Below are 12904 nucleotides of genomic sequence, written 5' to 3'. Positions count from 1 at the left end.
ATTTTTAATAGTTTTTTCCCCCAGTGTGGCTTCTCTTTATATCTTCAAAGACTGATATGGTTGTTAATTCTCACAAAAATTTCACAAAGGTAGGTCATGAGCTATTTTTGCTATTTTACTAATAATGGGATAACAGGAAGGTAATTTGATCATTTACTAAGGCTTTCTGACAACTTAGGAACATGTATCTATGCCGCTATACATATCATGAAGTCGTGTCAATGGATAAATGAAGGATGTACGTGTACAAACACAAATGTATACTTTCTCTTAGTCTATGTAGTTTTACCATTTGAATATATTTTAAAAGTTTCCCCATAAATCTCATTTATTCCTGAAAAATCTTTTTGAAACTTGAACACTGACCAAATACGGCTTTCTCACAACTTAACTGTGGAATGGATGATTGACTGCATTGACACATACTCGGCACCCATAATGTGCAAATTTAGCATTATGTAGGAACACTGACTTTATTATTACAGCATTTCTGTAGCTGATACTCCAGTTTCAATATCCTCTTTGTAAAAATCCTCTTTGGACTTTTAAAATGAAGAAATACAGAAATTCCTGTTGACATTTTATAAAAAGCTTTTATTTGTCTCTATTTCATTCTCCTCTCTTTTAAAAATATTATTTATATATTACTGTATTAATATTTTATATTCTATTGAAAAAATACAAAACTATTTGCTTTTGTCTTGATTGAGTTTTAAAAAATAAAAAAAAAAAAATGAGAATTTAAAGAGATCACATGCCAGTCAAGCGTGTTAGGTTCATATGGCTCAAAGGAACTATAGAAATAGGGAAACCAAGACACAGCAGATGTGCATTTCACAGTGACCCTTTGCTGTCCTTATTCTTACTCATTGCATTGATGAGTGGCTAGTGGTTCACTAACTGCTACACTAGTGCCATATAAATGTTTGAAGTCTCATAACCTCAAGCCCAAACTCCCAAAAGATTCTTAAAGGCAAAATAAGAAAATGTTAGCTATTTCAGATTCAAAGCAGTGTCTGATCCAGAAAATACAATTGTATTTTCCCTTCACAGTTAAGGTGTTGCTCCTAAGCTGTGACCTGACTGTCATCCACTATGGCTAGGGCTGGCTCACCGCCCCCTCAACCCGACCCCCTCAGGGAGCACTGCTGCCTGTGCTGGATATTTACCATCTCATAAGGCTGCCACAACCCCATGCCTCGCACATCATATACAAAGAACTAAATAAATTCAATCTGTTCCACTAGCTTTTGAAATGAAACGATAATGTTTTTCACTCGCTAGGGCCGATTGAACCAATTGATGATCATAAATTAACATAAATTTGGAGTGTTTAGATAAGAAGTGTTTAGGTGAGTCCGACACTTCAGAGCCATCTGCGGCTGAGCAATAAACTGTTTGTACATCTGTGTTGCAGATTTGTCGCAAACTAAATGGTATTCGTTTCACCTGTTGCAAAAGTGCCAAGGACAGGACGTCCATGTCGGTGACCCTTGAACAGTGCTCCATCTTGAGAGACGAGCACCAGCTGCACAAGGACTTCTTTATCCGAGCCCTGGATTGTATGAGAAGGTAGCCCGCATGTCTTCAACTTTCTTTCTTTTAAAGACATTTTAAAGTTCGGGGTCTTTTGTTTTCCAAATACATATTTTACTGGCAGACTAAATATTTAGTGACTTCCCTGCATTTCCTTGGCTTGTAGCTCATGGCATGAAAGATAAAATAATGTTAAGTATTCCCCCTACTCATTTTAGGCAATAAAAGAGAATGTGGCTGGATTTTGATAATAGCTTATTAACTCATTTAGATCCAAGTTTTAAAGGATCTAAGTTTTAAAGGTCCTTTCATGTGTAACGCTTGAAGAACAATTTCTTTGTGTATTAGTAATTATGACTATACACAAAATAAAACTCAGCCATTATCCAAAAAAAAAAAAAAGTCTCCTAACCACAACTAACAGGTGATCTTCCCAATGTCTTGTAAGGTCTCCGGGTCGGTCACCTCCTTCCTAAAATTATTTTCACATCACGCATCATAAAGATGGGATGGCAAGGATGCTTTAGAACAGAGAATTAACGTTGTTACTCTGCCGACATTTAGAACGCTATGCCTGAAGTCATGTCTCTTGATTCATTTCCACTGTAATTAAATCTAAAGTCTAAGCCATAATGGGAAGGAAAAAGTGTCGCATTCACAGTGTCTGTCAGCAAGGACATACGTTCATTAAAAAGTTAAACGAAATTGTCCTCTTTGCTGCAAAGCTGGCTCAGAAGCACAGCAGATAGCATGGGACAGGCTCTCTATTTCCAGAAAGGAATGTCCCGTGATGCTGTGGAGAGAACTGCTTCTTATCGGGCATATCATGAACCCCCCCCTTTTTTTTAATGGCTGCAGTCTTTCAGTGGGGACTGGACGCTTGTCTGCACTTGCCCTGTGCCTGCATGCTTTCCCCACTACATGAGAGATTTCTGGAGCTTTCTCTGTTTCCCCATTTCATGTCTCTCGGCATTATCATTGTTCAGTGGAGTTCTATCATGATTTTTTGATAAATGTACAAGGATGTCTTAGAGGCCTGACATGAACATCTCAGCCATATAAAATGCATTTGGTTGATATAAAAAACTTATTTTAAAAATAACTTCTCAGCACTAATGGGACGAATTCAGAATCTGAAGCTGAAATCTTCTAATGTGCAGAAGAATACAAATGTCACTATGGTTGGAACAAAGGTACTAAGTGGGGAGAGCAGGCACACGTGATATTTTAGGCCAGATACACACCAGAAGACTACAATGATTCAACAAACATGAATTATCTAGAAGATGTAATTGTGGTTTGTTTAAGGCAGAAAAAAAAGAAGACCCTTAAATTAGAAAGATGAATCTTTCAAATTTGGTAAATAAAAGGCATATTTATCATATACACGTTCAAATATAAAACCAGATAGTGTGGTATTGCATAAAGGTGCTATAGAATCGACATTATCTATGTAACATACTTGCTCACAACCTAAGATTTATAGGGTTCATGTTTGGACTGTTAAACAAGGTAGGGTCTAAAAATTTTAATCCAATCACACCGAAGATCTTAACTTCCATATCACCACTTTTCTGGGGAGTGAAAATATATATTTATATATGTATCTTAGAAATTTCAAATCTGTCGAACTTATCATTTGTTTTTTTGTGAATGCGTGAGAGCTGTATGAGGCTGTGAGGGCTTGCGTGTGAGTGCACATATATGCCTGTGTTTAAAGGAAATAAGATTTGTCCTTTCCTTTAATAACTGCCATCATTTCCTTCTTTGGATATTCTGTATTTCAGTCCAAGCCCCTTGTTTTATGAGTTTTGGAAACATACAGTAAACGAGAGCATGGGGTTTGGAAGCCAGCTGACCTGAGCTTTAATGCCTAATGCCACTTACTAGCCATGAGCAAGATTTTTTTTTAAGTCTTTACTTTTTTTTTTTTTTTTTTTTTAAAGAAAGAGAGAGAGAGAATGGGGGCGGGAGAGGAATGGGGATTGGGCAGAGAGAGGGAGAAGCAGGGTCTCCACGAAGCAGGGAGCCAGAAACAGAGCTCAATCCCAGGACCCCAGGATCATGACTTGAGCCAAAGGCACATGCTTAACCCACTGTGGCACCAGGTGCCCCAGTCCTGAGCAGGTTAATGCCTCTTAGTGCCTTAGGCAAGTTAGTCAACCTCTTGATGCCTCAGTTTCCTTATCTGTAAAACAGATGAATAATAATAGAAGCTCTTCTTAGGAGTGTCTTGAGGATTAAATGTAAATGATTACACAGCCATTACTGTATGATATTTGTTAGTAAATAAAAAATAAATATCAAGAGTCATGATGTTAACATTCTGATCTTCCAGGTACAGTAAAAGCTAGTCAGCTATGGTCCCTATAATCTTTGTGAATATACTATGACAAGTTTTGACTCAAATACTATATATTAAAATGAAGTCTACTGCCAGTTCTCATACATAAGGTTTCAAATGCAATGCTTTATGTGCTCAAGAAAATAGTTCTTTATCTTCCACCTTGAAGTGCGCATGTGTTTACAAATGCTGTACTAATTACGGATGGATTGTGTTAATTAAAATAAACCTGGATAGGTTTCTTGTAACTATTTTATGTTAATGTGAATTATTGTATGACCTTAGAATTTGAGTCATAGAGCTGGGGTCAAAGAGTGACTCTAGAAATCTAGTCAGATCTGCTTTACTTTATCAGCAGCGAAGCTGAGCTATACAATGATTTGGCAAAGACTATTCAGACAGAATAGTATTAGTATTCAGACAGAATAGTATTAAAAGTATTAGAGTCAGCACTGGAACATAGACGCCCTTGTTATATTTTAATATTATTTTCCTGGTACCAAATGAACCAAAATACTATCACTTAAAATTATTTGGTAATGTATCTGACTCTTAAATCTGTTACTTAAATACAGTTGGCCCTTGAGCAACACAAGTTTGAACTGCATTGGTCTACTTACTTGTGGACTGTTTTTTAATAAACACAGTACATTACTGTAAATGCACTTTATTTCTTATGATTCTCCTTATATCCTTTTTTCCCCTAACTTACTTATATGTACATATATGTATTATATACATATATATATATGTATATATATAATACATACAACATACAAAATATATGTTGATTAACTGCTTATATTTTCAGTAAATCTTTCTGTTAATAGTAGGCTATTACTAGTTAGGTTTGGGGGACTCAAATATTATACATGGATTTTCCACTTTGCGGGCAATCTGTGTTCCTAACCCCTGTGTTGTTCAAAGGTCAAGTGTATTATATAAATCTTACAGATCATTAAAAACCATGTCCTTTTAGAAATTTGAGACTGTGTATAAGACTAGAGAAATCTGCCCAAATCCTGAGACCTTGAAGAGCAGACTCTAGTTCTAGAATATGAACTAATTTCCACTTTATCTATTATGTCTACCATTGTGCTGGGGCATTGAGTACAGTGTCCAGAGTAAAACAAATAAAACAAGGGTTGAATAAATGAAGAACAGTCCAAATAGGATGTCATTCTGTTGCCTTCTGCTTTTCACAACCATGTAGCAATTTTGTCTTTTTTATTTTTTTAAATTATGTTTTCAGTTACGTTCGAGATCGTAGTTTGGTTCTTGCTTTCATGTCTAAGCCTTAATTCTGGGAGGTCTCTATAGTTCATTGGCCAATGATAAGCCAGAGGTTGCACTCCAACAACTCAATCCAGTAAAGCCTCCAACCCCTTTCGATGATCATTGTGGATTGTGAACATATTCAGAATTTAGGAGTTTTCAAACCTGCTCTCCCTTTTATTTCCACCTGCCTGTTAGGTCCTCCTAGTTGGCCAGAATGTGTGAAAGTTTATCAAAACCCTCCGCGGAGCTCCGTGGAGCTCTCATTTTCAGGATCTCTGGTTAAATGAACAACTAGTTGTCTGGGAGTGGCCCCAGGGAACTGCTATCTCAGGCTAGCCATCAGGCTGACTGTCAGCATCCATTTGCCTGGAAGAGTACTGCTGTCTCAGACAATGGTGGGAGTGGCATTTCCTGCTGTCCAGATTCAGGGCAGTCCTGCACACCGCCAGCCCACTGCCAGCCCACCCTAGCAGAACTTGAGCTGAGCGAGGGCAGGAAGAGCACACACTTCCCCTCCTCTTACCCACTGTGGGCAGTTTTCCAAGAAGCAAGAGTTCTCAGCTTGCTGCTTGATTTCTTTTGATTACCAGGGTCCTGAAATGGTGGGGTTTGATCCTGTTTTCAATTCTCATAGGTTTTTGGAAGAAAGGATTTGTAGAACTCTCCGTCTGCCATCTAGGAAATCCCACCCTCAGATATGGGCTTGAAAATGTGCTTCTGGGGCTTTTTAAAACGATCTTTGGACACCTTATGGTTTATAATTGGGAAGATCTGAGACCGATCCAGGGATCTAAATTTTTTAAGAACTTTACTAATATTCTGGGACACAACCTTAGATTTTAAAAAATCAGTGTTGTAAAGGGCTTTGATTTTTATGCTTTTGAAAATATTGGTTTTTCACTTTATTTGACATGAGTTGCTGTTTCTTTTACCTTTGAATTATTCTAACCATCTTTCAGGCTATTTGCTCTGTATTTTTTTAAAGTTCACCAAGGTTATAATATCATTGCTGGTTTTGGGTTTTTGTTTTTTGTTTTTTGTTTGTTTGTTTGTTTTGGTTTTACTCTTTCCTTATCTGTATTAAATTTTTCTATTGCATTGTGGTTCTCTCTCTAAGTTTCAGGTTATTTATGGATAAATGAAATGTAATAGATAAAGAGAAATAAGTAAAGCTTCATTTGGCTGCTTAGTCAGAAATTCCCTTGGTAGAATAAGCTCCATGAAAGCAGGTATTTTGGTTCTCCTTTGTCCATTGCAAACTTTCCGGTACCTAGAACATCCCTAGTGATAGTAGGGTTTTTGTTTTGTTTTGGTTTTTTTTTTTTTTTTGATAGTAGGTTCTTGATAAGTATTCAGTGAATGAGTAGATGAATGAATGAATAATGCAGGTTTCTAGAATGTTCAGGTCACCTATTTTAGGAGATTTGTGCATACATAGGCATTTAGAATTAAACATGAAATTAGTACTCAGTTGTGGCATATTTATCAGCAAAATTCCAGAAGATGAAATTGAAGGTTTTGAAGAGGTTATGATACCAATTCAAAAACACACAGGCCACAAAAAACCTACCTTAACTCACCGTCTGAATCCACCCTTTGTACTATACTAAAAATGTCATTCTCTTTTCCTACAGAGCCGTAATTACCCACAGGCCCACACTCCTGATGCGTGCGCCTCTGGTACAGTCTGCTTGACTGAAGTAGCCCAAGGGCCTCTTCAGATGAGCCAAGTTGGCAGAGTATCTAGGAAGATCTTGCCCTGTGAGGAACTCTTAGTAGTTGCCTATACTGTAAGACAAAACAATGATTCTCAATTCTCCTTAGAAACCCTGGGGGAGTTGGGGGCTGAATTGTAGGAGTCCCGCCCAAATTGGCTTCCAGGTCAGAGGCCAGGTGGAGGACCCCTTGACTGAAGTAGAACTCATTTAAACCTGTTACCCTTCAGTGTTTATTTTATTTTATTTGGCTTTGTGGTGAGACTATAAGCCTGGTATATCTATCCTTTCCATGAGTTTTGAAGTGTACATGTATTGACAAATTTTCCCTTGAATCCTCTATAATGGAAATTTACAAAATGGTGGCAGCATAATTGGCAGATTTTTTTAAAAGAGAGGGATAGTGCAGTATTAGTTCTCAGTTTTTGGTTATGGGATCTCCACTGATGCTAAGAACCATTTTGTCCAGTGCATTTATGGGAAGCAATTTTAGCAAGGACTTTCAAGCTTATATTTCATTAATAGATAATTAGGAATGGATTTTAAAATAGAAAATTTGACTGGATTATATAATGTCATGCTTTATCAAAAATGATTGTGTTGGGAAATTAAATAGCCACTAAAAAGTAAATGAAAATGACAATGCCAGTGCAGTCTTATTTCCCTTAACAGGAACACGGGGATTATGTGTGTCTACAATGTAACAATGTGACACCATATTGCTCAGTTGTCTGTAACTTTTATTTTCCTTATGCTGCATTACTCTGCAATCTGTCATTCTACAATAGCTTCTTAAAATTAAGATAGTTGATATGCCATTAGTAAGATTAATCAGGGTTCAGTTCAGCACACAACCATTTGTTACCCTTTAGATATGAGGCTTTCATCACTCCATTTTAGTAAATATTGACTTCATAAGAGAAAGACTAAAAGGCCCATTAGATTTATTGAGTTTTATCTTGTTGAATGGCACATTCTCAACATGTTGCACCTGAAATTTATTTTGTTTTTATTGCCTAACTGATGAAATGTTCTGCTTTGTAAATGAGTGACCCTTAACCAATTAATGTCAGTAAAGGTTGTTTTTTTTTTCCTCATGGCTTACTTCTTTTTTTTTTTTTAAAGATGTTATTTATTGGGGCGCCTGGGTGGCTCAGTGGGTTAAGCCGCTGCCTTCAGCTCAGGTCATGATCTCAGGGTCCTGGGATCAAGTCCCGCATCGGGCTTTCTGCTCAGCAGGGAGCCTGCTTCCCTCTCTCTCTCTCTGCCTGCCTCTCCATCTACTTGTGATTTCTCTCTGTCAAATAAAAAAAAAAAAAATTAAAAAAAAAAAAGATGTTATTTATCTATTTATTTATTTGACAGACAGAGATCACAAGCAGGTAGAGAGGCAGGCAGAGAGAGAGGAAAAGAAGCAGGCTCCCCACTGAGCAGAGAGCCTGATGCGAGGTTCGATCCCACGATTCTGGGATCATGACCTGAGCCAAAGGCAGAGGATTTAACCCACTGAGCCACCCAGGTGCCCCTCATGGCTTACTTCTTTGTGGGCTTTACTTTAGAGTCCTGTAGTTCATTTGTGTTAAAATAGAAAACATTACTTCTTCTTTCCTTGGTCTTGTTTTCACTTCATCTTGTTTTCCTTTACTTTTGTTGAATTTTATGGGCCGGAGAAAAGTTGCCATTATTTCATATTCTCTGCTATTTCAAAAATTGAAGTGAATAATAAGCATTGTAGGCAGAGGTCATTGAAACATTCAGTGATGCCCTGACTACCCGAAAGGGCTGTGTTTATATAGACCAGCATAAGTGCGAACAGTTTTTCCATGAGCACCAAGTGTTCTCTCTTCCCTGGAGAACTTCAGTAGTGTACTTGCAGCATCCCTTCAGTCCGTATCTGTGACGAATAACAGCAACAAGCCCAGGTGGAGTCACCTTCCTCGTAGGGTTGCTAATAGTCATATGAACACTGACCCTATTAGGATGTTTTGGCTTCAGTTGACCAATAAGATAAAAGGTAGTGGCAAAGAATACATTTTTTAAAAAATCAGATGTCTTTTAGCAAGATATCCACAGATGAACCACCAAAGGGTGAACTTGTTGGAGAAATCAAAGAATGACCTACAGAAAAACTTTCAACTTCCTGAATAAAACGTTTGTGCTGATTTTAGGTAATCTTCTTTATACGCTTATTGTGTGTCATATTATTTTGATTCTGAGTTGTGATTTGGAGGTCTAGCTCTTCCTAATTTGTTTTGTGTAGAATATTTGTTTTCTACTAGTAGTAGCATGAGACCCTGTGCTTGTCATCTGAGCACCTGCCTTGCACTTACCTTCCCAAACAAGTCACTTCTTTCAGTTCTTGAAATTATCACCTGAGGGCCTCGAAATATAAGTGTATGGAATATATATATACATATGTGTGCGTTTGTGTGTGTGTGTGTGTGTGTGTGTGTGTGTGTAGTTTAAGGGAAACAAATATAAATGAATTTAATTGAAGTAGATTTAACTTCTGCCACAAACATGAGTTTTTTAAGTCAGGAAGATCTGGGGTTGAGTCCTAATTTTTACACTCATTGTCCATGCATCTTTGGACAAATTAATCTCCAGGCCTCAGTTTCCTCATCTGTAACATGGGGGTAATGATCTCTCTGTTCTGTGGTGGTTGTGTTAAATGGGATTACTAACTGAAAGTCGCTGTGCCCAGTGGTATCAGGTAGTCTGCTTGCTCCCCATGCTCATCCCATCACCACCTGCCCAGCCTATTCTTTCTTGGCCCATGTTTCTCCTCCATGACTCCTCTGATACTCCTGAAGTTGAGAAATGTCCCTAGTCTTTAGGGTCTTAGGAAAAAAGCCCCAAGAGAAATACTTGGTTTCTAAATGGCTTAAACTCTCTCTCCATGACTATGGGCTAGATGGTTTGGATATCTTGCGAGAAGCTTGCCAGTGGTAACAGGGGAATCTAGGAGCATCCAAGCCTGGACAAGAGGGTTAGTGATCATATGCCGTTCTGGACAGCAGTGCCTTAGCATTCAGGGAGTAGAACATGCACGTGCCCAACCTCAAACACCCACAGACTTCACTAGTGAGTTAGGATATCCAGTAAATAACAAGCCAAGGACTCCACCTCAGGAGATGGCCAAATATATCAGGAACAGGAGTATGTCATCATCCTATTCAGAGCCAAAAGTAAACATTTATTGAGTATCTTCTGTGGCTCAGTGCCGTGTTAAACAAAGGGCAAAATACATTTGTAATAAGAATAGGAACTAGTAATCAATGAATTCTTGCTATGCATAAAGAATTATATAAAACATTCTATATATGGAACCCCTGTTAATGCCCACAAGGATAGTTATGAGACAGGAGAGGCCACATGCCTAAAACTTCTATAACCAGAGTGGATCAGAAGGGGAAAGGAATCACTGTGGACAGAGCTGCTCCTGGAGGAAGTAGGATTTGAGCTGTATCTTGAGGATGAATATGATTTAGGGAAGCAGCAAGGAGAAGTTAGGAGTTCTTGACTAGAAATATTTAAGTGGGTGAGCTAAGGTTCCTGATTGTGAATTCATTACATTTGTTGAGTGTTTGTTTTTATGTAGACCAACAACTCATTGTCTTCAGCAGGTATTTTTTTTTTTTAAGGATCTACATTCATACATAGTTCTAGTCATCTCCTTTAATGTAATATTCCCTCATATGACTAGACCACAATTTGTCTATTCCCCTATTGAATTTTAGGTTGTCTCTGATGTTTTGCTATGACGAACAACACTGCAGTAGCCACACTCATATGAGTATATCCATGAATACATATGAGTATGAGTATATCCATGAATATATATATATATATATATATATATCCATGAATATATCCATGAATTATCCATGAATAATTCTCCAGTATAACAAACATAAAAGTGAAGTGGTTGGTAAGGTATTTATATTTTCATTTCTACTAGATGTTACCAGATTGCTCTTCAAAATAGCTATACTATTTATATCCCTCAACCCATGCACCTGTGTTCCCATTTTCCACATGCCCAAATATGTGCACTGTACAGGTCTTTACCAATCTGATGGATGAAAAGTGGTATCTAAGCTTAATTTGTATTTTCCTGATGATAAGTGATATTGAACCTCTTTCTAAACATTGATTGGCCATCTGTGTTTCCACTTCTAGCATCTCATCTTTATTATTACATGTTGCATGTATTGGAGGTTTGCATATAATTCTAGTTAAGAAAGGGTTCTAGCCTATATACTGATTTATTGTATTTAAGTCAAGTTGTAGATAAGAGAGCTTCAGGAATGATAGTTTTTAAAAATATTTTTCATTCATTTTGTTTATTTTTTTTTCCAAAAAATTAAAAGCACAGTGGAGTAGGCCAGAAGGGTCTCTTCGGTTTGGACAGAGAAATGGAGTGTTTTGACAGGAGCCTGTGACATAATATGTGAAATTTTAGTGCTCCAATTTGGACAAGGGATGGAGACTTGCAGCTGAGACGTGTGTACACACACACACACACACACACACACAGAGGCAAAAAGGGAGGTGATTGATGCTTTTGCACGTGAAAAATGAGGTGTGGCAGAGACTAGCCCTAGAAAGGCCTTGTTTTCTTTAAAAAGCCAGAGATGCAGGTGGTCCAGACCTGAATGATATGTGGAAACCACATCATTCCGACAGGCCAAAATCTAGAAAGTCTGTTTCTGCTCCTGGAAACTTGATATGCAAGAAGAGAGGAAGTGAGTGGGCGTCATCACATACTGCTCAACCCACACACCCCCTTCCAAGAGAGGAACAACTCAGGATTACACACGTGGATCTGAAACAAATGTCACAGTTCTATCTCAGACCTTGCTTGCTTTTAAAGTTGACAAATTTGTTAAGGCATTTTGTGCCCATATAGTAATGCTTCCCAAATATCAGTCAATCATTAAACCACCTAATAATTTTTTCCACACGTGTCACTTGAATAATCATTACCTTCAACCTTGTCCTAAGGAATGATATTCATGAATTCATGGACTTGATATGCCTGTTATGTTTGTCCTAACACCCATGAGAATAAATCCAAAACTGCTAAAATCAATGTATCATCAGTGTACTGTGTAAAAGTATGTGCCTTCATTAGTGTGTTTAGTCTACTTGAGTAAACACTGTCATAGAAAGGTTTCAACCCTCCTTCTAACCTTTATTTTTCTTATAATGCTCCAGTCTTTAGCCCAGGAGAAAAAACTGAAGGTCTTCATTGGCCACTCTCTAATAAAAAACTAAATTTGGGAGTCAATAGGTTTATGGAATAGCAGTCAAAATGCTGCAAACTTTTCTCCTGATCAGAAGATCACAGATGACAGAAAAGTTCAAATGTCTGGCGTAATGGATTTATGCCCAAGGATAATTGCCTCAAGTCCTATGAGCAAAAATATATTATGTGGAATTATACCCCATTCTCTCCCACTCATTGAGTCTATCAGGATTCAGATGAGTGTGAATGACATCATTACAGGGATCAGGAGGGTAATTTATAAAGCATGTCATTTGGAAAATTGGTAGTTTATTATAGTAGGGAAAAAAAGCACATGTGGTATTTCTCAAGTGTCATAGCATTGTTTTGGCAGACACGTTGCTATGAATTCTTTAAAATCTAAGTATTAAGACAGCTTGGTAAAGAGTGGTGAGTGTAGTTGAGTAGTTAAAAGGAAAGACTTTGGGCATAGATGACCTGGTTCTCCACTTCTTGGCAGTGAGAAGGAAATGCTAGGAACTTTTGGGTTATGCGTAAAGTGAAACAGTGTATATGAAGAAATTGGTAACAGGAATATCAGGTAAGTGCTTGATAAAGTTTAACTATTACAGTGTTGATTTCCCCAGCACCTTCATCTCATAGGGCTCTTGTGAGGATTACATTAAATGATCGTCAAAGCACATAACAGAGTACATAGTAACATAGTTACACAGTAAGGATCAGTAAAAAGTAACTGCTGCTTGGGCTGTGGCATCGTCAGAGGAACTATGCTTATTGCTA

At 37.7% G+C, this 12904-nt stretch overlaps 1 protein-coding gene across 6 annotated transcripts in view; it reads left to right on the top strand.

Moving 5' to 3' along the window:
* Positions 1-12904, top strand: part of INPP4B (inositol polyphosphate-4-phosphatase type II B) — an 830315-nt gene that overhangs the window by 776031 nt on the left and 41380 nt on the right. For 5 of the 6 annotated variants that reach the window (XM_004768442.3, XM_004768441.3, XM_004768440.3 and 2 more), the window contains one exon: positions 1418-1572. In XM_004768442.3, the coding sequence (XP_004768499.1) occupies positions 1418-1572 (155 nt within the window). Of the gene's footprint in view, positions 1-1417; positions 1573-6792; positions 7973-12904 lie in introns of those variants that run through there. The other variant, XM_004768443.3, reaches the window with a different exon arrangement.

The sequence above is a fragment of the Mustela putorius genome, unplaced genomic scaffold, assembly GCF_011764305.1.
Source record: "Mustela putorius furo isolate JIRA1106 unplaced genomic scaffold, ASM1176430v1.1 tig00000083_pilon_pilon_pilon, whole genome shotgun sequence".
NCBI classification, from domain to species: domain Eukaryota; kingdom Metazoa; phylum Chordata; class Mammalia; order Carnivora; family Mustelidae; genus Mustela; species Mustela putorius.
The sequence above is the reverse complement of the archived record's forward strand: the minus strand, read 5'-3'. Positions and strand labels throughout refer to the sequence as shown.